This window comes from Crinia signifera, chromosome 5, assembly GCF_055691185.1.
Source record: "Crinia signifera chromosome 5, ASM5569118v1, whole genome shotgun sequence".
In the NCBI taxonomy this organism is placed as follows: domain Eukaryota; kingdom Metazoa; phylum Chordata; class Amphibia; order Anura; family Myobatrachidae; genus Crinia; species Crinia signifera.
Genome location: NC_139221.1, coordinates 34,285,777 through 34,307,796, shown reverse-complemented (window position 1 = coordinate 34,307,796; position 22,020 = coordinate 34,285,777). Strand labels below are relative to the sequence as shown.

Below are 22,020 nucleotides of genomic sequence, written 5' to 3'. Positions count from 1 at the left end.
TAGCAAAAATACAGCCCATGTTCATACATATGGCGAGCTGTACCCGGCGCACAGAAGCGTCCACATGTGTAGGAGATATTCATAGCAATGTACGCTCTAACGAGCAGGGCCCTCACTCCTCATGTGCTTTTCTAAGAATATATCTCTGCACCTGTTATAATTACATCAGTGTCCGCTGCTGCAACTGTCTTTTATTTACCATGCACTTGTCCTAATTTACATTTGTACAGGTTGAGTATCCCTTTTCCGAAATGCTCGGGACCACGAGCATTCTGGATAAGGGAATTTTACGGTTTTTGGAATAAAATTTTTTTGAGCATACTTACCTGTCCCCTGGTGGTGCCCGGTGGTCCTTCGGCAACCACGGTGTGCCATGGAGTCCACAGCAGGCCATCAGCGCCTTCTCCGGCGTCTCCAGCGGTCCCAGGAGTGCTTTGCGCAAGTTCCCAGGCACGCCGGTGACGTCACCGGCACGCACTCGCGCAAAGCACTCCTGGGACCGCTGGAGATGCCGGAAAAGGTGCTGATGGCCTGCTGTGGACGCCGGGGGACTTGGTAAGTCTAAAAAAAGGGTTAGGGGAAAAAAACTTTTTTGAATTGTTCCAAAAAACCACGGTTTTTGGAATAATTCGGATACGGGATGCATGGATAGGGGATACTCAACCTGTACTGTAAATCACTATTTTCTGGGGTTTTTTTTGCTCATCTATGTATTGTCAGGTGCTGCGGAACCCTTGTGGCTCAATATAAGCAAAAGATATTAATAATAATAGCAACCAGGGCCTTTTTCTGGGTTGGAAGGCGGGCGGAATGGCTTGCGCAGCAGGACCTCTGACCACGTCATGCTGCGTAGTGCCACACAGCTAGCAGTATCTGGGCAGGTGCTTAGACTCCACCTGGCAACACCAAAATGGAAATCCCAGCAATTTTGGGGCACCCTAATTGGTTACAGCAGAACAATCCCATCTATGGCTACATGCTTATATGGAACGTGTGTCAGTTGTTGGATGAATCTTCACAGACGCACCTGTGTACATAACTGGCTGGCATTTGCCCAGATGCGCCTTCACTGCATTCGCCTATGTGAGAACCCCCGTTCCGCATCTATTGTTGCAATGTGGGATGCGTGCTAACTACTCTTAGGTCAACTTTGCCGCCTTTATGTGCGTACTTTACGTTTTCTGCATAACTGGCGCAGCACCCACATTGCTGTAATTATGTACAGTGATAAATCATCCTTTACGGCTTTTTAGCCACAGAGTTATCATTAGGAAGATCTGATTATTTCCACCGCTCCGGGAAGCATCACTACTTAAACTGTGCACTGCATCAAAAGGACAGAGAAATGAAAACATTCTGATTCAGGATAGAATACAATACATTCAGCCAGTGATGCAAGAAAGTCATTCACAAACCGTGGGCAGCACGGATGGTGTAATGGTTAGCATTATTGCCTCACAGTGTTGAGGTCATGGGTTCCATTCCCACCATGGCCCTAACTGTGCGGAGTTTGTATATTCTCCCCGTACTTGCGTGGGTTTCCTCCGGGTGCTCCGGTTTCCTCCCACAATCCAAAAATATACAGATAGGTTAATTGGCTTCCAACAAAATTAACCCTAGAATGTCTGTGTGTGCATGTACATGTGGTAGGGAATATAGATTGTAAGCTCCACAGGGGCAGGGACTGATGTGAGTGTTCAAATATTCTCTGTACAGCGCTGCGGAATATGTATGCGCTATATAAGAAACTGCTAATAAATAAATAATATAAAAGTCATCCAAATGCAAAATTTGCAGCCCGTACAACGTATAGACAGTAGTGATAAACCAGTAAGGTAATTTAGTGATCAACGTAAAATCCAATATTAATAAATGTAACGTATGAATAGAAACAGCAACTATTACGCTGTAATAAGATTCTTTGAACTCTTAACTATTAAAAGTTCTATCTCAGACATCAATCAGGGTGCTCAGTGTTCCTATCCACTAGTTGGGAGGTCAAAGGAGCATCTTCCCACAGTGAAGTTACTCCCTTTGGCTGTTAAACATTACAGCGAGAGCCAGGAGATCCAGCTACTCTTTATAAATGGTTCAAAGTTCTTTGGTACTCTTCTAATGCAGCCAGGGAGGGCTTGGGCCAAGCCTAGAAGCCACCTACTCATTAACCTTGTTATATCTGCAGAGGATGAATGTTTGCTTAAGAGAGATGGATGAAGTTTGTTCATGACAATGGGCCCCGGTAGGAATCTAAACACAAAGTCAAGCTCTGTACACTTTTTGGGGTGCAGGTTGTTTAATGTTTGAAACGTGTCACAGGGGCTTCTTACCGTCGTGTGCGGTCTCCAGGTATTGCTTGCTGGGGGATTATTATTTGAGTCAAAAGTAATTGGTGTCTAAAGAGAGGGTGTAGAAGAAAATAGGTTTTGGTTCCCCTTTGTTCTAGTCAGCAGTAGTGATAATGATTCCGATATCTCATGAAGCGGATATCGTCCATGAGATGTGTGCTCCTTCCTTCTGGGATAAAGTAGTGGCGCAGTGCATGTACTCTCTATAACGCAATCACGTATTGTAGTTCATAAAGAGGAGAACTATATTACCCTATGAATCTTCACGTATAAGCAGGAATAAGGCTAGATTGGATGGAGGTGCAAATAAAATATAGTAGAATGGCAACTGTTTATCAGGGCATAATTGTCTACCCTCCCGAAATGGCCGGGAGGCTCCTGAAAATCGGGTCCACCTCTGGGAGCCCGGAAGGTGTGCAAGCCTCCTGTATGTGCCCGGACCCCCGGCACTACATTGGAGCTGCTAATTCAAATGACGGAATTCACGGCTCTTCGGGGAGGGAGCAGGATTTAAATGACTTGGATCAAGTCATTTAAGCGCCACCCCCTGTCTGCGGACCCGCATGGAGATTGTGCGGGGTACGACTTGGTGAAGTTATCCTCGCCCAACCCCCGACATGTGGCATCTGGTCTCCTCTCCGTGCGATCAAAAATAGGCAACTATGTACCATGGCCGTGACCAAAACCTCTTTTTGGTTATGGTTAACTTTTCTCTAATAAATGCCACCAAACTTTTTTTTTGTGTGTGTACAAAACACTACACTGATCTATCACACCCATGCTATCGGAAAATTCAGTAGAATTTTGTCCATTTTTTAAATGTGACAGTTGGTGATACAGAAGGCAGCCGCTGGTGACTTGGAAAACATGCACTGTGAGGTGGTCCTGAGGACTGGGGTTAAGAACCACTGACTAAGAAATCTGAGTAGTCATCAGGCAGGCTTCCTGCCCATCCTCTGCCTCCCCCTGTCATCCACTGCCTCCCTACCACCCCCAAAGCCTTCATAGCAGGGATAAGCTTTAATATTTGCATGAATGTACATAAAATAAAATAAACCACCTGCAGGGCAGGGCCTCCGAAAGGAGAACATCTTTGCAATCGTGTAATAAATTAAGTGATTGCACCAGTGGCCACTTCCCTTCTGTTTTGTGCCTCCGCAATGCTGCCGTGCATGTTTCAGCCGTTCTGCTGGGGTCCTGTAATATTTTTTTATTGTCTGATGGGATCCCAGAGCAAAATAGTTTGAGAACCCCTGCTTCAGAGCATCGTAAATATTAACTATTTGTTATGGTTTTTTTTTTTTTATTATAAAATCTTTCTTATATTCTGGAAAATAATATAACGGGGGGGGGGGGGGGGGTGGTTGGGGTTCTCCTCAGGCCACTTCATAAACTGGTTAATGCTGGAGCAAGACCTGTTCATTCCTATTAATATAATGCCTAGATGTAGAACTTTCTGTTCAATTGCCAAGATGCGAATGACTGTGCTGGGACTCCTAAACTCCATAGGAAGTTATGATGAATACTGAAATCGTTTTTAAAAATAGCAAAAAGTATGTTATTATTTTAGAGTTTCTCTGCGCTCTAATGAAGGAGCCATCTGATAGAGAAGCTGTAGCAGCTCCTTACAATGCTCCAGTCAGTCTCTTGCTACCGGTGACCCTTACGGTCACCTCCCCAATGGACTTACTGTTCCTGGGAACACGCAGCATCGGGCAAAGCCCTAGTAATGATTTGCAGCTCCTCATTCTCATACGGAGAACACAGGGGGAATATGTCCAAAGCAGTGATAAGAAAAGTAACATTTATCAAGTGCGGTTTATAAAATTATATGTAGCAGCTCATTGGTTACCACAGGCAGCGTCTGCACTGTACAATTATTATATGCATGCAAAAAATTCTGTCAAGCGCAGGTGTGAAGTTGATGTTCAGAGGTATTTATTAAAGTCCAGCTCAGAATAGATTACTGCATTACTTAATGGAGCACTTTTGAAACTGCGGCGGTGATCACTCGCAGTCTTGCAGCTTGCCTGGTCCGGCAAAGCAGCCTATCAGAGGAGCTGTACTAGGCTGTCAATCAAACTCCTTTGTGGAAAAGGAGGAGACTTATGAGAGTGGACAAAATAAGGGATAATTATAATAATATTGTTATTTACAGTGGGGCAAAAAAAAGTATTTGTACATCCACTGATTTTGCAAGTTAACCCACTTAAAAGATGAGAGAGGTCTGTAATTTCCATCATAGGTACTGTACACTTCAACTGTGAGAGAGAGAATGTGGGGTAAAAAACAGGAAACCACAATGTATGAGTATTAAACAATTTATTTGTATTTCTTGCGGAAATTAACTATTTGGACACGTACCAACAGCAATATTTCTGGCTCTCACAGACCTGTTACTTCTTTTTCTAGCAGCGAAATTGAATCGAAAACGAGTCCAAATCGAACCGTGTGTGCGCCCCATTAGAGTATATTTACAAGATCAGGGATGCAGCATGAGAAGGCCAAGATAAAGAAATATCAAATCAAATCACATCACTGAAAAACAACCGTTGCATCCTCTAGATAAACTCATGTTTCATACCACATAGAGGAGTGGAAGCAAACCCGTATGTGCTTACTCACAGATATAGGCAGTACCGCTATAGAACAATCCCAACGCAACTGCTATGTGATGAAATGTTAAGACATCAGGCATTCCTGGGCATGACAATCAGATTACAAGTATTACACGGACATGTCTAGCACAAAACGAGAGACAGGGCTCAAAGGAGTCAGCGATAGGAAGGACTCACACTGAACCCAAAAACCCAATATCTGCAGTGTGGGGGATAAATTGGATTCTTTAAACAAATGTCTTAAAAGACAAGAAAATAAGCAAGTGATATTTAATCAATAGATCATATTGTTAGTTTGAGCACTTGAAGATGTATATGCAAAGGAGGTCAATCAAAAATCCTGCAAGATGCTGTCCTCCTCACTCTATGGGGGTGGTTCTGGTTGGTTCGTTCGGTTGCGAATTGCATCCTTGCGAGTCAACCAGATCCCGCCTTGGAAATGGTGGTATGCCGGACCACGTACATTCGCACTGGCTGCAAACTAATGTTTTACATAAACATCCAATCCCAGGATTCGGGGGAACACCCGCGTTATTCGATGGAATGATGTGGAACGTGCATGCAGATCTAAGGTTGCTCAGAGCAGCCTTAGATCTGTGTGCACATTCTGAGGGAAGTGGGCGGGTAGCCGGTGATGTCAGCGGTCCAGCCCCCGGACCATCGTCCAATAGCATGAGAACACCCAGCGTTCTCATGGGATCGTCCATGAAACGCTGGGCACTCCCATATGCTAATGAGCCCCCCCCTCCGCTCACACGGATGGGTGCGTACAGTTTGTTAGCCGTGGCCACACGAACCCAGCGCATGCACATGAACAGAGTTGCGCATGCACAAAAAGAAAACATCGGCCCCGTGCAAACGCACTCAGCCGTGGGAAATGACCTGAATAAGGTTCTATATGGGCTTTTTCACACACTCCGGCTCCTGCCGGGCAGCGAAACGCCACACGGCCAGGAAGCCATGACGCACACAGAAGTTAATAATATAACGGCCCGGCCGCAGCCGAATCCCACCACTGGAAGGGACGGCTGCCGGGCTGTGGCCATCCCCCACCATTGTAAACTGCTGTGTGCGGCACGGCATTTGGCCGTGCGGGGTTTCGCCGCCCATCAGGAGCCGGAGCATGTGAAATAGCCCTATGTGTGATGTATTTGTGCAGTATGGCTGCCCAGTGGTTAGCATTGCTGCCTCACAGTGCTGGGGTTAGCTGAAGATTCTGATCTTGCTATATAAAAAAAAAAAAAAAGCATAGAATTTTTTCACCTGGTTTAAAGGGCTGTAGTTTTAATGGGGTGGCGTTCACACCCTCGAGTTCAGAGACCTTCTAAATACACTTGGACTTATGTATTAAAAATACTTATGAACACACAAAAGTGACCAAACCATCCTGATCAATGAAATAGAAACCTTTCATTTCATGACAGTGGAAAGGAGATATGAAAGAGGAACAGGCTGGATTTTGGATAGTAGCTCATGGAAGTAAGCAAAAAACTTTGCCTGGATAAACCATTTTGCAGTACACGGGAAGCATACATGTACTGTTTATGCATGCAGGTTAAGTACTGATTAATTTTGCATTTAGCCCACAAATGCTGTACAGATTAATTTAAAAAAGGCAATTTAGATTTGTATTCTCAAATCTAAATCTCTCTGAACATTTAAAATCTGCCATACTGGCAGTGCAACATGGTTTTGCTGTACTTCTTATTTGTTAATTTATTACCAATTCAGAACCAAGACCAGTGTTGAACTTTAAATCAAGATGCATAAATGATCCCAAAAGTCATAAACCTCTGCTAGAACGGTAGTAACAAGTGGAACCATCTGAGAATCTGATCCGTTTACTATTGGTACTAGAGGAATATACCACCCAAATGTACACAGGTAAAGAATCTGCGCATTAGCGTAATAAGGTACAGTGCAAAATGACTTTGATTTAGGACTACTGTATGTGGGGTATCTTTTTCTGTGGAGCAAAAATAAATGGTTGAAAAATGCCTCAAAAAGCGGCATAAAATGTCCGCAAATCACCCGGAAAGTGGCAAAAACCATGTGGATCGGCAGCTAATTCTCTGATCCAGGTGTTTTTCCCTGGTGAGAAATCGGCCCTCCATTTGAATAGGAAGAACCCCCACAGAAAAGTGCAGATTTTTTTGCCTAGGTGAAAACTCATCCCTAATTGAATACCTCAATCCCGGACCCTATTTCTGCCAGGGGAAATAGCACCCACTGCCTATTCAATACTGCTGTTTGCGACAGCATTGAAGGCAGATTTTGACAAAACAGAACTTTTTGTCGGAAACGGCCATGAATTGTCGAATTCACGGGCGTTTAGAGACTATCCACAGCCATTTTTGCGGACACGCCCCTTTTTCGACACTCGGCAGACAAATTCCACCTGGCGATAAACGGTCGAGCTGGGCGATGAGTCCGACTGTCGGAATCCAAGATTGAATACCGCCCTTAGACTCAAAAGGACTTTAAATAACCTTACAGACATAAATTCAAGCATGCATGGAGAAAATGTTCCCCCCCAAATATCCAAAGTCTTAACTCGGGTATTATTATTTGATTTGTTAATGAAACTTCTAAATGTAGATTTGTAATTGTTCCCAGTAGCTCTTGCGAGTAAGACCGCTAGCCTTCCGTCCGCAAATAGTGGTGAATTCTTCACATTGACTTTATCAAGTGGGTGTAGATATATGAAACTCTGGAAAAGATCCACCAGACTCGGGAGACAGGAAGGCGACATGTGCACGCACATGACACGACAGTGCTCTACCTCACACATGACAGGTTACCAGCCTCAAATTAATCCACTCTCAGCAGGCATGACTTGGAAGGGGGTAAGGGCATTTTGTGTGGTTCCTTCACACGCAACGCTCGCAAGATGAAATAAAAGGACATGGATTGATGATTGGTCATGATTCAAGATCATAATTACACTAAAACTCGAGATGAAACCTAAAGCCAACTGTCTTCACCTAGAAAGTAATGTAATAATAGCGGGGGGAAGGGGACAGACATGACTGCTGTACAGAACGTACTAAAACATTGGTCTTGTTTTCTTAATCTGCACAAGAGATCTGAAGACTAATGCTATCGGGCAGTACGGATGGGGTAATGGTTAGCATTACTGCCTCACAGCGCTGAGGTCACAGGTTCGATTCCCACCATGGCTCTAACTGTGCGGAGTTTGTATATTCTCCCCGTACTTGCGTGGGTTTACTCCGGGTACTCCGGTTTCCTCCCACAATCCAAAAATATACTGGTAGGCTAATTGGCTCCTAATAAAAATTAACCCTAGAATGTCTTTCTGTGTGCGTGTATATGTGTGGAAGGGAATATAGATTGTAAGCTCCACTGGGGCAGGGACTGATGTGAACATTCAACTATACTCTGTGAAGCGCTGCGGAATTTGTGTGCGCTATATAAGAAACTGTTAATAAATAAATAAGGCAAGTAACAGGACCGGACAGCCTTGATATCACTTCTCGCCACTGTGCTTATACCTTGCATGAGGGGCTGATGTGTACTTAAGAACCTGGAACATACTGTTAAAGGAAAATATACTAATTTTATTTAGTTCCTCACTAATATTTTACATCTGAATCAAATAGGGATCTTTTTAATGGGTCATCGACATCCATTGGGTCACCATTGAAGGTCGACATGGCTACTTAAAACCTAGGTTGAACTAGATGAACGCAAGTCTTTTTTCAGCCTACTATGTAACTATGTAGACACATGAATAGGTAGACATGGCTAGGGTCGACATGATTGGAAGGTTGACAATGGCTAGGTCGACAGTCAAAATGTCAACATTAGTTTTTCAAAAAAAAATTTGAGACAACAAGCAATATTTTATGCCCTAAAATCCACTAGGATGTGGAGGGAGTATAGAATAGTGTGCCGAGTGTAGCGAGCCATGCGAGGGTACGCGGTACACTTTGACTGTGTCCATGTCGACTGTGTTGACATTCGGGACAAACAAAGTGAAAACACAATTGCTTGTTTCAACCTTCCAACCCTGTCAAACATAGCCATGTCAACATGTGTTGACCAAAGCCATGGTGGTCGACCCAATGCATGTCAACATAATATGGGCCGACCCAATGACCCATGCTCTTTTTAATGGCCTCAATAAGATTTATTATATGAACATCCAATAAAATGAGTACAACGGTTTCTAACATGGCGCAACAAATTCCGTTGCGCTTTACAATTGGCAACAACAGTGATAAAACAAAACTGTGTAATAAGAGTCTTATTGTGTGTGTGGGAGGGCATTCCACTGAGGTCCTGATTCTGGTTCACTTGCAAATTATCTGACTAATGGACAAAATCATGCTGCACTGCAGGTGGGGCAGATGTAACATGTGCAGAGAGAGTTAGATTTGGGTGGGGTTTGTAATTCAAACTGATATCTATATTGCAGTGTACAAATAAAGCAGCCAGTATTTACTCTGCACAGAAACAAAATAACTCACCCAAATCTTACTCTCTCTGCACCTGTTACATCTGCCCCAACTGCAGCGCACATGGTTTTGTCCATTAGAGAGTGAATTTTCTTTTGCAAGTGAACCAGAATCAGGTCTTAAGTGCAGCCAGACACAATCGAGAATGGAAGCGAACGAGTGTGAATGGGAGACGTACCGTAGATCTTGTGAATGGCGAATAGGTCGGGTTAGGAGCAATGTTCCCTCTAATTTTACGAAGGCTGTGTGCGGCAAAAGATATTGGCTGTGCAACTTTGGAAGGAAATTTTAATTTTTGTGCGTATAAAGTCCTAGGTTTCGAGTTCTGTTGAGTTAATAAAGCAATTTGAATGTTTACAGACTTCACACACCACACATATAGGCTATAGCAGTGATTTTCAACCTCGTGGCACACTAAACAAGATTTTAACCTTTGTGCGCTCAGTTGTAATGTCTGTGCGCGGGCTTGGCGAGTTGTGTGCGCGTGCACAGCTTAGAGGGAACACTGGTTAGGAGAGGTTTCAGAGATAAGCGAGCAGCTGTACTTTGTTGCATTGTGGCCTTGTGTGTATACAGAAGTATTTTATATTGAATACGGTAGAATACAAGTAACCAATGGGGGGACTGAAAGCGTTCACCGGCAGATAATGAACGCCTGGTGAAGAAGAATAACCTGTGAAGCCTACTGCCCAAAACCCGGGGGGAAAGTTTGATCTTACAGACATTTCAACTCAGCAGGGCAAACTCCAGCTTCGTCAGCTATGAAGAAATACGGTTATGAGCGTAAAAGGCTTCCAAAACACAGTCCACGGATTTAGCTGAACCCTAGGAAACCAATTCGCCATTTTCCTTCCTGTATTAATTAAATGAATTTCAGCGTCGGCCTGCACCCCCAGTCGTCAAAAAAATCTGAGCCTGCATTTTATTTTTGTTTCTGTCAATTTTCATTTAAACAGAGTTAAGTCGTGAGAACATTCTTAAGCCTCACTTCATAACTCTGACACCAAATATGTATAAAAAGATTAGGCTTTATTTGGTATAAAAATCAGTTGGCAGCCTCACATCTGCGTAAGGCAACATAAAATACCCCCAGCTGGCATCTAGCACAAGCAGACATGTGGACTTCAAACCCGGAGACTTCCTTATTTGCAGCACTGGCGAGGTAATTCTGTACACGGTGCATACTACAGCTATTTGTCAGTAGGCTGCAGGTGTGTAAGGCACATAAACACACAGCTGTAGCCATACAGTGCGAGTATTCTATCAAACGCATAGAGGGAAAAGCTTGCCAGCTGTGTTAGTCATCACCCCCACTGGTCCGGGGAGAACAATACGGGTTAGTATTTTTTGGAGACGCACGGATGTTAAAATTTATGATTGCGCCAGCCTTTGCAAATAAATGTCAGATTGTGTCATATTTTTTATTTTTTTTATGTTGTGTGTTCTTAATAAATGGTTTGTCAGACGGTAGAGGTAAAGTGTCTGTTCCGTGTAATAACAAGTGATGTTAGTATATGTGGAAAGTCCTGCAAACATTTCCATATAGTGTTAACAGTTACTAAACAGAAATACATTGACTAGGCTTCAAAAAGTGATAAAATGGAGAGTGATAAAACAACCAACCAATTAGCTCCTACTTGACATTTTTTCAAACACAGTCTGTGACATGGAAGTTAGAAGCGGATTGGCTGGCTGTTTATCACTCTACATTTGATCACTTTTGAAGCTTGGTGCAGCTGGCCCATTGAGAGATACACACCCATTAGCCATAACATTAAAACCAGTGACAGGTAAAGTTAATCACAATGGCACCTGTCACGGTTCGGGATAGATTAGGCCGCAAGTGAACACTTTGGGGCAGATGTATTAAGCCTGGTGAAGTCATAACACACCAGCCAGTCAGCTCCTGTCATTTTTCATAACCAGCCTGTAAGTTGACAGTTAGGAGCTGACTGGTTGGCGCTTTATCACCTCACCAGGCTTAATAAACCTGCGCCTCAGTTCTAGATGTGTTGGAAGCAGGACAAGAGTGTAAGGGGGCCTACACACGGAGCGATACTGGCCTATTTTCTAAGCGGTCTGTCTAGAGCGCTTAGAAACTAAGCACAAATCACTCTGTGTGTACACCCCACCCGCGCCTCACCATCAACTGCTCAGATCTTTAACACTTAATGCAGGAGAAAGCTGCAGAATTTGTAAGACCCCACCTCCACACAGGTACAGATGGAGTGCCTCTCAGCCAGCGCCGCGGCTCGCCGGAATGCCCCCACTGGCAAGATGGCGCTCCATCTGACTGGCACCAGTTTCCTGGCGGCGAGGGACGCGAACCCTTCTGGTCTTTGCTTCAGGGAGACGGGCAGGGTTAGGGGGGAGGTGGTGGTGCTCAGTGGGAACCGGCAGCGAGTCAAAATCGCATAGCACATAGTGCAAGTTACATTGTGCAGCACAGATCTATTTCTACTATGTTGGACCATGCTGCACAATGACGCATTCCCCCTCCCCGCGCCATCCCCCAGACAGGAGGGGGGCTGCAAAGCTGGTATTGGTGTGTGGGGTGGGGGGAATTAGCTGAAGTTCTGCCTATGGTGCCGTGAAACCAGCAATGGCCATCATTTATCATTAATTTTGCTAAAACTCCTCAAACATCACATTCCTAATGGCTACTCCTTGTGTCTACGGCAGGGATGGGGAGCCTTTGGCCCTCCAGCTGTTTAACTACATATCCCAGCATGCCCTGCAACAGTTTTAGCATGGCCAAATAGCAAAACTGTAGCAGGGCATGCTGGGATATGTAGTTCGACAACAGCTGGAGGGCCGAAGGTTCCCCTTCCCTGGTCTAAGGCATCTTTCGGGAGATTGGGGTGCCTTTATATACTTCTCCTAAAGTAGGAGACTGCAAAAGCAGAACACCGCTGTTACTCTGCAGCATAGCTGTATACTTCATTTTCAGCTACACATCATTTCCATGTAGTGGTCCTTTGGGTGCTGAGGCAGCGGCGATACACCTGCTACCTATATTTATTTAAAGTCACTTGATGCCATGAATGGGAGGGAGGAGCCTGTAATATACTAGGTGCTAGGAAACAAAGGGTTCCAGCCCCACATCTGCACAATACACATGCTTCCTAATGCCTTTATTTTATCCTCCACATAACTGCATTCTTGTCTAAACCCCGTCCCATGCACATTTGCACGTCTGCTGGCAGTTTCAGCTTCGGGATCAGAAACACAATACAGACCACAACTTCTTAACAACACTTTGAGACAAAAGCGACTTACAGCTGTTTTCTCTTTTCATCTACTGATTAACATGCACTTTGATGTAAAGCACCATATTTTTTTTCCAGCTACACTGAAACAAGCTATTGAAAAAAAAAAAAAAAAAAAAAAAAGGATATTTTCTTTTTCTGACGATTACGTTCTTTTTTTTTTCCCCCTCCTGTTGCGCTCCATCGGGACAAGCATGAAAGACGGTAAAAACCAATTGGAGGAGAATAGTAACAGAAAACAAGAAGGAGCTGGCAGCTCTCACTTTTATGTATGGTCATGGCTGCGGTTCCGTGTTCACGCAGGTTTTATCCACGCGGCTTCCTGCCACTAGGTAAGATAGACTGTCAGCTCCCATGCACCGGGAATGCTAGGCATGACATACAGTATACTGTATATTCTATGTGCGGTGCCACTAGGTAAGATAGACTGTCAGCTCCCATGCACCGGGAATGCTAGGCATTGCATACAGTATACTGTATATTCTATGTGCAGCGCCACTAGGTAAGATAGACTGTCAGCTCCCATGCACCTGGAATGCTAGGCATGACATACAGTATACTGTATATTCTATGTGCAGTGCCACTAGGTAAGATAGACTGTCAGCTCCCATGCACCGGGAATGCAGGGCATGACATACAGTATACTGTATATTCTATGTGCAGTGCCACTAGGTAAGATAGACTGTCAGCTCCCATGCACCGGGAATGCTAGGCATGACATACAGTATACTGTATATTCTATGTGCAGTGCCACTAGGTAAGATAGACTGTCAGCTCCCATGCACCGGGAATGCTAGGCATGACATACAGTATACTGTATATTCTATGTGCAGTGCCACTAGGTAAGATAGACTGTCAGCTCCCATGCACCGGGAATGCTAGGCATGACATACAGTATACTGTATATTCTATGTGCAGTGCCACTAGGTAAGATAGACTGTCAGCTCCCATGCACCGGGAATGCTAGGCATGACATACAGTATACTGTATATTCTATGTGCAGTGCCACTAGGTAAGATAGACTGTCAGCTCCTATGCACCGGGAATGCTAGGCATGACATACAGTATACTGTATATTCTATGTGCAGTGCCACTAGGTAAGATAGACTGTCAGCTCCCATGCACCGGGAATGCTAGGCATGACATACAGTATACTGTATATTCTATGTGCAGTGCCACTAGGTAAGATAGACTGTCAGCTCCCATGCACCGGGAATGCTAGGTATGACATACAGTATACTGTATATTCTATGTGCAGTGCCACTAGGTAAGATAGACTGTCAGCTCCCATGCACCGGGAATGCTAGGCATGACATACAGTATACTGTATATTCTATGTGCAGTGCCACTAGGTAAGATAGACTGTCAGCTCCTATGCACCGGGAATGCTAGGCATGACATACAGTATACTGTATATTCTATGTGCAGTGCCACTAGGTAAGATAGACTGTCAGCTCCCATGCACCGGGAATGCTAGGCATGACATACAGTATACTGTATATTCTATGTGCAGTGCCACTAGGTAAGATAGACTGTCAGCTCCCATGCACCTGGAATGCTAGGCATGACATACAGTATACTGTATATTCTATGTGCAGCGCTGCACAAATTGTGGCCCTATAGAAATAAATGTAATAATAAAAGAAATGATAAATGTACTACTATCACATGAAAACAAAATAGGAGCGAAACACACATATTATGCAATTAACCACACAAACACTTCTACATCTATTAATTAGTTTTAAGCATTACTCCATAATAGGATCTAAATGGGTTGGGGGCCCTGAAGGCAATCCTACTGGACCCTTTAAGGTGCCCATACACTAATATATATGCGACTTGGTCACTTTTTTTGCGATTTCAGCGATAAATCACATAAAAAGCATCCAAATCGCATGTATTTGACATCAGGTCCAATGCGATGTGCAGTCCCATGGGCAATGCATCGGAGCTACTGGGGCACACGTAGGATGTATCGCTTGGCTGGGATCACATATGATACATCGTATGCATAAAGGGCAGCATTCAGTGTATCGTATGGGATCTGCTGCCCAGGAGGCTGCCGGTTGGTTTAAGGGGATTGCGTGAGACTTCTCCCTTTGGCATCTACTGCAGGTGTAAACTTCCGAGTTCTCAACAACACGCGGAAACTCATTAAAAGCAGCGTATACTCAACCAGTGCCATCATTCTCTCATCCACACTCATTACTTGCTCCCACTTACACTTGCAGGAATTTGTCAGGCAGCACCCACACTATGGAATGCCCTTCCACGCACACGAATACTCTCCTCTAGCCTCCAAACTTTCAAGTGTTCCCTGAAAACTCACCTCTTCAGGCAAGCCTATCATTTTCAGAAACATACGCATAACCTCCTGTAGCATTCATAGCTAATTGTATCCCATCAGGACTGTCTTGTAATCTGTTGGAACTGCCATGCTATGGAATCCTATCCTTATGTATTCCTCCTATTATCCCTATAGATCAGTGATGGCTAACCTTGACACTCCAGCTGTTGTTGAACTACACATCCCAGCATGCCCTGCTACAGTTTTATTTGGCCATACTAAAATTGATGCAGGGCATCCTGGCATGTGTAGTTCAAACAGCTGGGGTGTCAAGGTTAGCCATCACTGCTATATTTATTTATTTATTTACAGTTTCTTATATAGCGCAGCAGATTCCGTTACTGTGTCTTATATAGCGCAGCAGATTCCGTTACAGTTTCTTATATAGCGCAGCAGATTCCGTTACAGTTTCTTATATAGTGCAGCAGATTCTGTTGCGCTTTACAATAGTAGACAGTGATAAAACAAACTGGGTAACAACATACAGACTTGGAGGTAGGAGGGCCCTGCTGCAAGCTTACAATCTATAGGGACATAGGAGGGAAACACAAGGACAGGCACCAGTAATAGCATAGCAGTCCCACCAAGTTACAAGTCCAGAAGGGAAACTATAAAATACATTAGTGCCTCAGAGGGTTATGGTGTGGAACTTTAATATGATAGGCTTGCCTGAAGAGGTGAGTTTTCAGGGAAAACTTGAAAGTTTGGAGGCTAGCGGAGAGTCTTATTGTGAGTGGAAGGGCATTCCATAGGGTGGGAGCAGCCCGATGAAAGTCCTGTAATAGTGAATGGGAGCTAGTGATCCGTGCAGAGGAGAGACGCAGATCTTGTGCAGAGCGGAGTGGTCGAGATGGGAGATATTTTGTGATAAGTAAGGAGATATACGCTGGTGCAGTATGGTTAATAGCTTAATATGCGAGTAGAAGTGTTTTATATTGAATACGGTAAGATACAGGCAACCAATGGAGGGACTGGCAGAGCGGATCAGCAGACGATGAACGTCTTGCTAGGAAGATCAGCCTAGCAGCAGCATTTAGAATGGATTGCAGTGGGGAGAGTCTGTTCTTGGGAAGACCAGTTAGGAGACTATTGCAATAATCAATGTGGGATATAATGAGTGCATGGATAAGAGATTTAGTAGTGTCTTGTGTGAGATACGGTCGTATTTTGGATAGACTTGGAGGTTAGAGGGCCCTGCTGCAAGCTTACAAACTATGCTATAGATTGTAAGCTTGTGAAACGGTTGTTTCCAATTTTAAAGTGCAACAGAATATGCTGCGCTATATAAGAAAACAAATAAATAAAAACATTGGAAAGCTGGCAGTTTTTTGCATGCACCATCTTACAAGTTACATCACAAGAAAGATGGCGCCGCTAGGACAGGAATGGGGGAACCCACTGCACATGTAAACTCCCAAACCCATAGAACCCCCCTGACCCTACATACATATATCAGGATACATTACGTAGCTACATAGTATGGTGAAGTTATAGCTCTTATCTATAGAGAATCTGTTTCACATTGAACCCAGAGAAATAAGGGGTGAAATGTAATAGGATGAGAGATCCAGAAAGTGAGAGATTTGGTAAGAAATCTCCATTATTGTTATTATTATTTTAAAGCGACAATCATTTACACTGCAAAACCAGTTTGATTTTGCAGTGTAAATGGTTGCCGCTTTAAAAATAAATTGGAGATTTCTTACCAAATATCTCACTTTCTGAATCTCTCATCCTATTACAGTGGTTCCCAAACTGTGTGCCTAGGCTCCCTGGGGTGCCTCAGGACACTTACAGGGGTGCCTTGGGTTGGTGGACCAAGATCAATTCATATTATTTATGGTCAATGTAACAGGCAAAACCAGTGCTTGTGCTGCCAATCATAATATATGTGAATTAACAGAAGCAAGTCCTGTCCATCAGATAACTGTGACATATAAACACAATGCACTTAATTTAATATTTTTTTTCTTAATTTCTCGATAAGAAGCATTTGGCCTAGGGGTGCCTTGAAAATATTTTGATGCTCTAGGGTGCCGTGATTCAAAGAAGTTTGGGAACCACTGTCCTATTACATTTCACCCGTTGTTTGGGGAAACTTACTGACACCCCCCACCACCACCACCAAATCTCTCAACTCCTTCATAATACAACCCAGGAAAAGAAAGAACACTGCTTTTGCTGTCATTGCTTTGGCAACTTTATACGAATACTGGTACGGGTCCTTCTCTGGCATGCATACATGCACCAGCCTGTGCACGGACTGGAGGACTGAGCACTTTTAGTTGCAAATACTCTAATACTGCTTGGTGTGTCTTTAAAGACCACACCAGTTGCACCCATGAACCATCAGCTGCATATTGTCTGCCTGGATTGGGCCTCGTATGTGACACAACCACTATCAGTGGGTAGCAGTAACAGACGGTCATTATACCAACACTCATTGAACGACAGTAAAAATACAGACACGGACAATATACCGACATTAATTATACCCGGGGTATTCATTATACCAGGGGTAGCCAACTATACGTCAGCATGGGTGTCGGTATAACGACCATCGGTAAAATGTCCGTCGGACATCATACTGCACCTTTATCAGTGATATGCCTGGGATACTGCCATAAAACACATAAGGTAGAACAACGCCAAGCGTGACTTAGATACATGGGTAGGACAACACCGGAACATTGAAACCCCTTTGTGAATAAACTGTTCCTATCCAATCACACCCCCACTGTACAGGCCACACAGCCACTGTTTCTTTTTCACATTTTCCATCCACCTGACCTCTGGCCAAACTGCTGGGTGACCGTATCATACAGCACACCAGGAAGCTTTGAAATCTGGGTGACATTATGCAATAAAGAATATCTATCCTTGTGTATCAATGCCTATTTCCCTATAGATTGTAAGCTTTTGAGCAGGACCCTCCTACTTTTGACTGTCTGTAAATACCCTGTTTGTTGTATCACTGTCTCCTATTGTAAAGCTTTGTGGAATACGTTGCGCTATATAAGATACTGTTAATAAATAAGTTATAATAAAGTAAATTAAAGTTAAAATGAACACTACAGTATGAACGTACAAACCACAAAAATACTGTCACCTCCTGGCTAGAGAGAACAGGTAGCTGATATCCATATTGGCATTTTAAAGCCAACCTTAAAAGTAGCAGTGTCTATTTATTGGATCTCTACGATTTGCCTAATATTTGAATCAAAGCATGAACCCACAGAGGAATTGTATATCCAACCCCCCCCCCCCCACGGGAAAATCTGCAGTGTTCTCTATCACAGAACCCAGGCTTTATAAATGCCCCCGTCTTCACGGACTTCAGCACTTTCTCACTGCAGTTAAGTTCTAAAAACGTAAATGTACTTAACCAATATGCCAATGCGCTTTTACTGCAAACGGCCGAGCAGATGTAGCACCTGCGGTACGGGAACAGCCAACAAAACATTACAAGACCCTTTAGCATTACATGGAAATACATCTATGCCTGTTTAGGGGAATAAAATCCAAAAATACTGTAGGACGTAACTTGTCCTCCAACAAATGCTCACACATTCTCTTGCTTTTGAGAAGTGTTAATGTTTGAGTTAGGGAAAATATAATTACAATATGCCCCAATTTACTTCGATTATTTCATACATCCCCCCCCCAAAAAAATCTGTTAAAAACACCATTGAGGGCGAGAGAAATATGTGGAAAGCCGTCCTAGTGCCAAGGCAGCTGAGGAAACATTATCAATCCTGAAAACAGGCTCTAAAAAGCCAAAAAAAAAAAAAAAAAGATTTTCTTTAATACAGGACTGGGTACGGTGGGGCAGATTTTTTTGCAAGATTGGAGAAACATTTAAAATTCCCAGTGTGCAAAAATTATATACAAGTCAAATATTTATCTATGAATCAGAACTGGGGAGAACGGAGCAGATGGTGAGGAGTAAGAAAAGCGGGGGGCGGGTGCTCGCTCCACAGGGCTGTAAAACATCCAGAGGAGTAAAGTAACAAAAAGATGGGCGCTCACCAAGGCTTAAGTTCCCACAGGTTTATTATTCACATAAATCGGTCAGATTGTTTAGAACCACTTTGGGTCGTCATCAAGATACAACCAAAGAATCCATAAACCTCATATACTGTATATATACACACACATAAAAAACAGTAAATATAATAAGACGTTATTAAAAAAAAATGTATGTGCATATTTTTAACTTGAGTATATTAACAAGTGCATTGCAAAATAGTTTAATCAGTGCAGAAAAATCCAGGAGTTAATAAGTCTCTCTTTATGACACATTTGGCCAATGAAAGCAGACAAATCCAGTAGTACTTTGAAGAGGCTGCCAACGAATGCCGCTGTGGTTTACCGAGAGAAAGATGCACAATATATTAGACCACAGTTAATGAAATTAAATCATTTCTTCTGTTCTTGAAAATGTGTCCTGTATTACTTGTTTGGAAACTATACAACTGTTTATAATTTCTAAGATGTTCTTTCATTTCGGTAGGAAACACTATCTCTTGCATCTACTTGTTGTAATTAACTCAATACATGGTGAACATAGAAAAAGGGGTTTGTACCATTTAACCCTTTAGAGCATTGGCGCCCAAACTTTCTGGAATCGGAGGGCCTTAGAGGATCTGCATTTATTGTTCATGGCACACAAAGGCCCCAGATCAAAAATGTCAGCAAAAATTATTATATTTGGTAATTTGTGCTCCGTTATTATCCTTAGCTGGTTATGTGGTGGTGGTGGACAGAATTGTGCTACTGTGTGTCCACATATTTTATAATAGGCAGCCGCCAGCTCTGGCGGCTGCCTATCACATGGGCCACAAATAATATGATCTGGTGTTGGACCTCCAACACGTGGCACCCCTGCAAGTGCCCCGAGGCACCTAGTCTGGAAACCACTGCTTTAAGAAGTTGTGTTCTCCAACAGTGGTGAAAAACATTGCTGTCAATATAATAAGCATTTATGGGCCATAACAGTTAATTATATACTTTAAAAACTTATAAGCAGATATTTTTTGTTAATGGATGGTCAATATATTCCAAAATGCAGAATGGACGGTGTAATAGTTAGAAATACGGCCTCCCAGCAATGAGGTACTCTATGGGGGGGGGGGGGGAATGACGTGTGCCTATAATCTATATGGGGGGATGTGTGCCTATACTCTATGGGGGGGATGTGTGCCTATACTGTATGGGGGGGGGGTGCCTATAATCTATGGGGGGGGCCTATACTCTATGGGGGTGTGTGTCTATACTCTATGGGGGGGATGTGTGCCTATACTCTATGGGGGGTGCCTATATTCTATGGGGGGGATGTGTGCCTATACTCTATGGGGGATGTGTGCCTATACTCTATGGGGGGATGTGTGCCTATACTCTATGGGGGGATGTGTGCCTATACTCTATGGGGGGATGTGTGCCTATACTCTATGGGGGGATGTGTGCCTATACTCTATGGGGGGATGTGTGCCTATACTCTATGGGGGGATGTGTGCCTATACTCTATGGGGGGATGTGTGCCTATACTCTATGGGGGGATGTGTGCCTATACTCTATGGGGGGATGTGTGCCTATACTCTATGGGGGGGATGTGTGCCTATACTCTATGGGGGGGATGTGTGCCTATACTCTATGGGGGGGGATGTGTGCCTATACTCTATGGGGGGATGTGTGCCTATATTCTATGGGGGGGGTGCCTATATTCTATGGGGGGGTGCCTATACTCTATGGGGGTGTGTGTGCCTATACTCTATGGGGGTGTGTGTGCCTATACTCTATGGGGGGGATGTGTTCCTATACTCTTTGGGGGGGATGTGTTCCTATACTCTATGGGGGGATGTGTGCCTATACTCTATGGGGGGTGTGCCTACACTCTATGGGGGGTGTGCCTATACTCTATGGGGGGATGTGTGCCTATACTCTATAGGGGGGTGCCTATATTCTATGGGGGGGGGGGGTGTGCCTATACTCTATGGGGGTGTGTGTGTCTATACTCTATGGGGGGTGTGTGCCTATACTCTATGGGGGGGATTGCCTATACTCTATGGGGGGGGGGGGGGGTGCCTATACTCTATGGGGGTGTGTGTGTGCGCCTATACTCTATGGGAGTGTGTGTGTGCCTTTACTCTATGGGGTGGGGGATGTGTGCCTAAACTCTATGGGGGGGATGTGAGTGCCTATATTCTATGGGGAGGATTTGTGCCTATACTCCTATTTTTTTTTCTGAAGTGTATTCTAAACCTTTAATATAAAAAGAAAAACACATTAAATAAAACATTCATTAAAAAAAAAAAAAAAAACACCACCACACGGCACCCAGGGGAATAAAAAGACGAGAACATGTCCAAGTTTAGAGGTCTATTAAAAAGTGTGAGAATTATCACCAAACATTTGAATAGGAATAACATGGAAAATCAATGTGATATAAAAGATGTTAAAAAAAAAAAAAACATCCTTGAAAAGTACCCCTGAGGTACGAAACGCGTTGGGCTGAAAACCACGGCATCTACACCAGGACTTGCCTTTTTTTCCCTTACCCACGTGCCAAGGACATCGCAATGATGCGGTGACGTCATCAAACCGCATCCCGCCAGCTCAAGAGTCTCCTCTCCGCAACCAGCGGCCGAAATCCATCTGTTTTTAGTGGACAGCTAGTCTGAGGAATCCCGCTCAGTAAGGGTAAGACAGGGAAAGTACAGAAACCGGGACTTTTTCGAACAATCTCCACAGAAGGAGTGTAAACATTAACAAGTTTATTCCACATGTGTTCACTCATTAACTTTTTCTTTTTTCCCTACACTTTATTCTTTATTTATTTATCTTTCTATCTGCAGTATTTTAGTGTCTTATACCATAATCTTCATAGCGCTTTTAATCCACCAAAATTTCTAGTAAAAAAAAAAAAAACTGTCAACTTTCAAAAGACGGGGAAGAATTGCA

At 43.6% G+C, this 22,020-nt stretch overlaps 1 protein-coding gene across 6 annotated transcripts in view; it reads right to left on the bottom strand.

Annotated features, from left to right (window-relative positions):
• VPS13B (vacuolar protein sorting 13 homolog B) overlaps nucleotides 1-22,020 on the bottom strand; it is a 790,826-nt gene that overhangs the window by 575,490 nt on the left and 193,316 nt on the right. The window contains exon 18 of one of the 6 annotated variants that reach the window (XM_083186992.1): nucleotides 19,300-19,421. The exons of the other annotated variants lie outside the window; for them this stretch is intronic. Within the exon in view, the coding sequence (XP_083043118.1) occupies nucleotides 19,315-19,421 (107 nt within the window). The 3' untranslated portion in view covers nucleotides 19,300-19,314. Of the gene's footprint in view, nucleotides 1-19,299; nucleotides 19,422-22,020 lie in introns of those variants that run through there. 6 annotated transcript variants of the gene reach the window in all.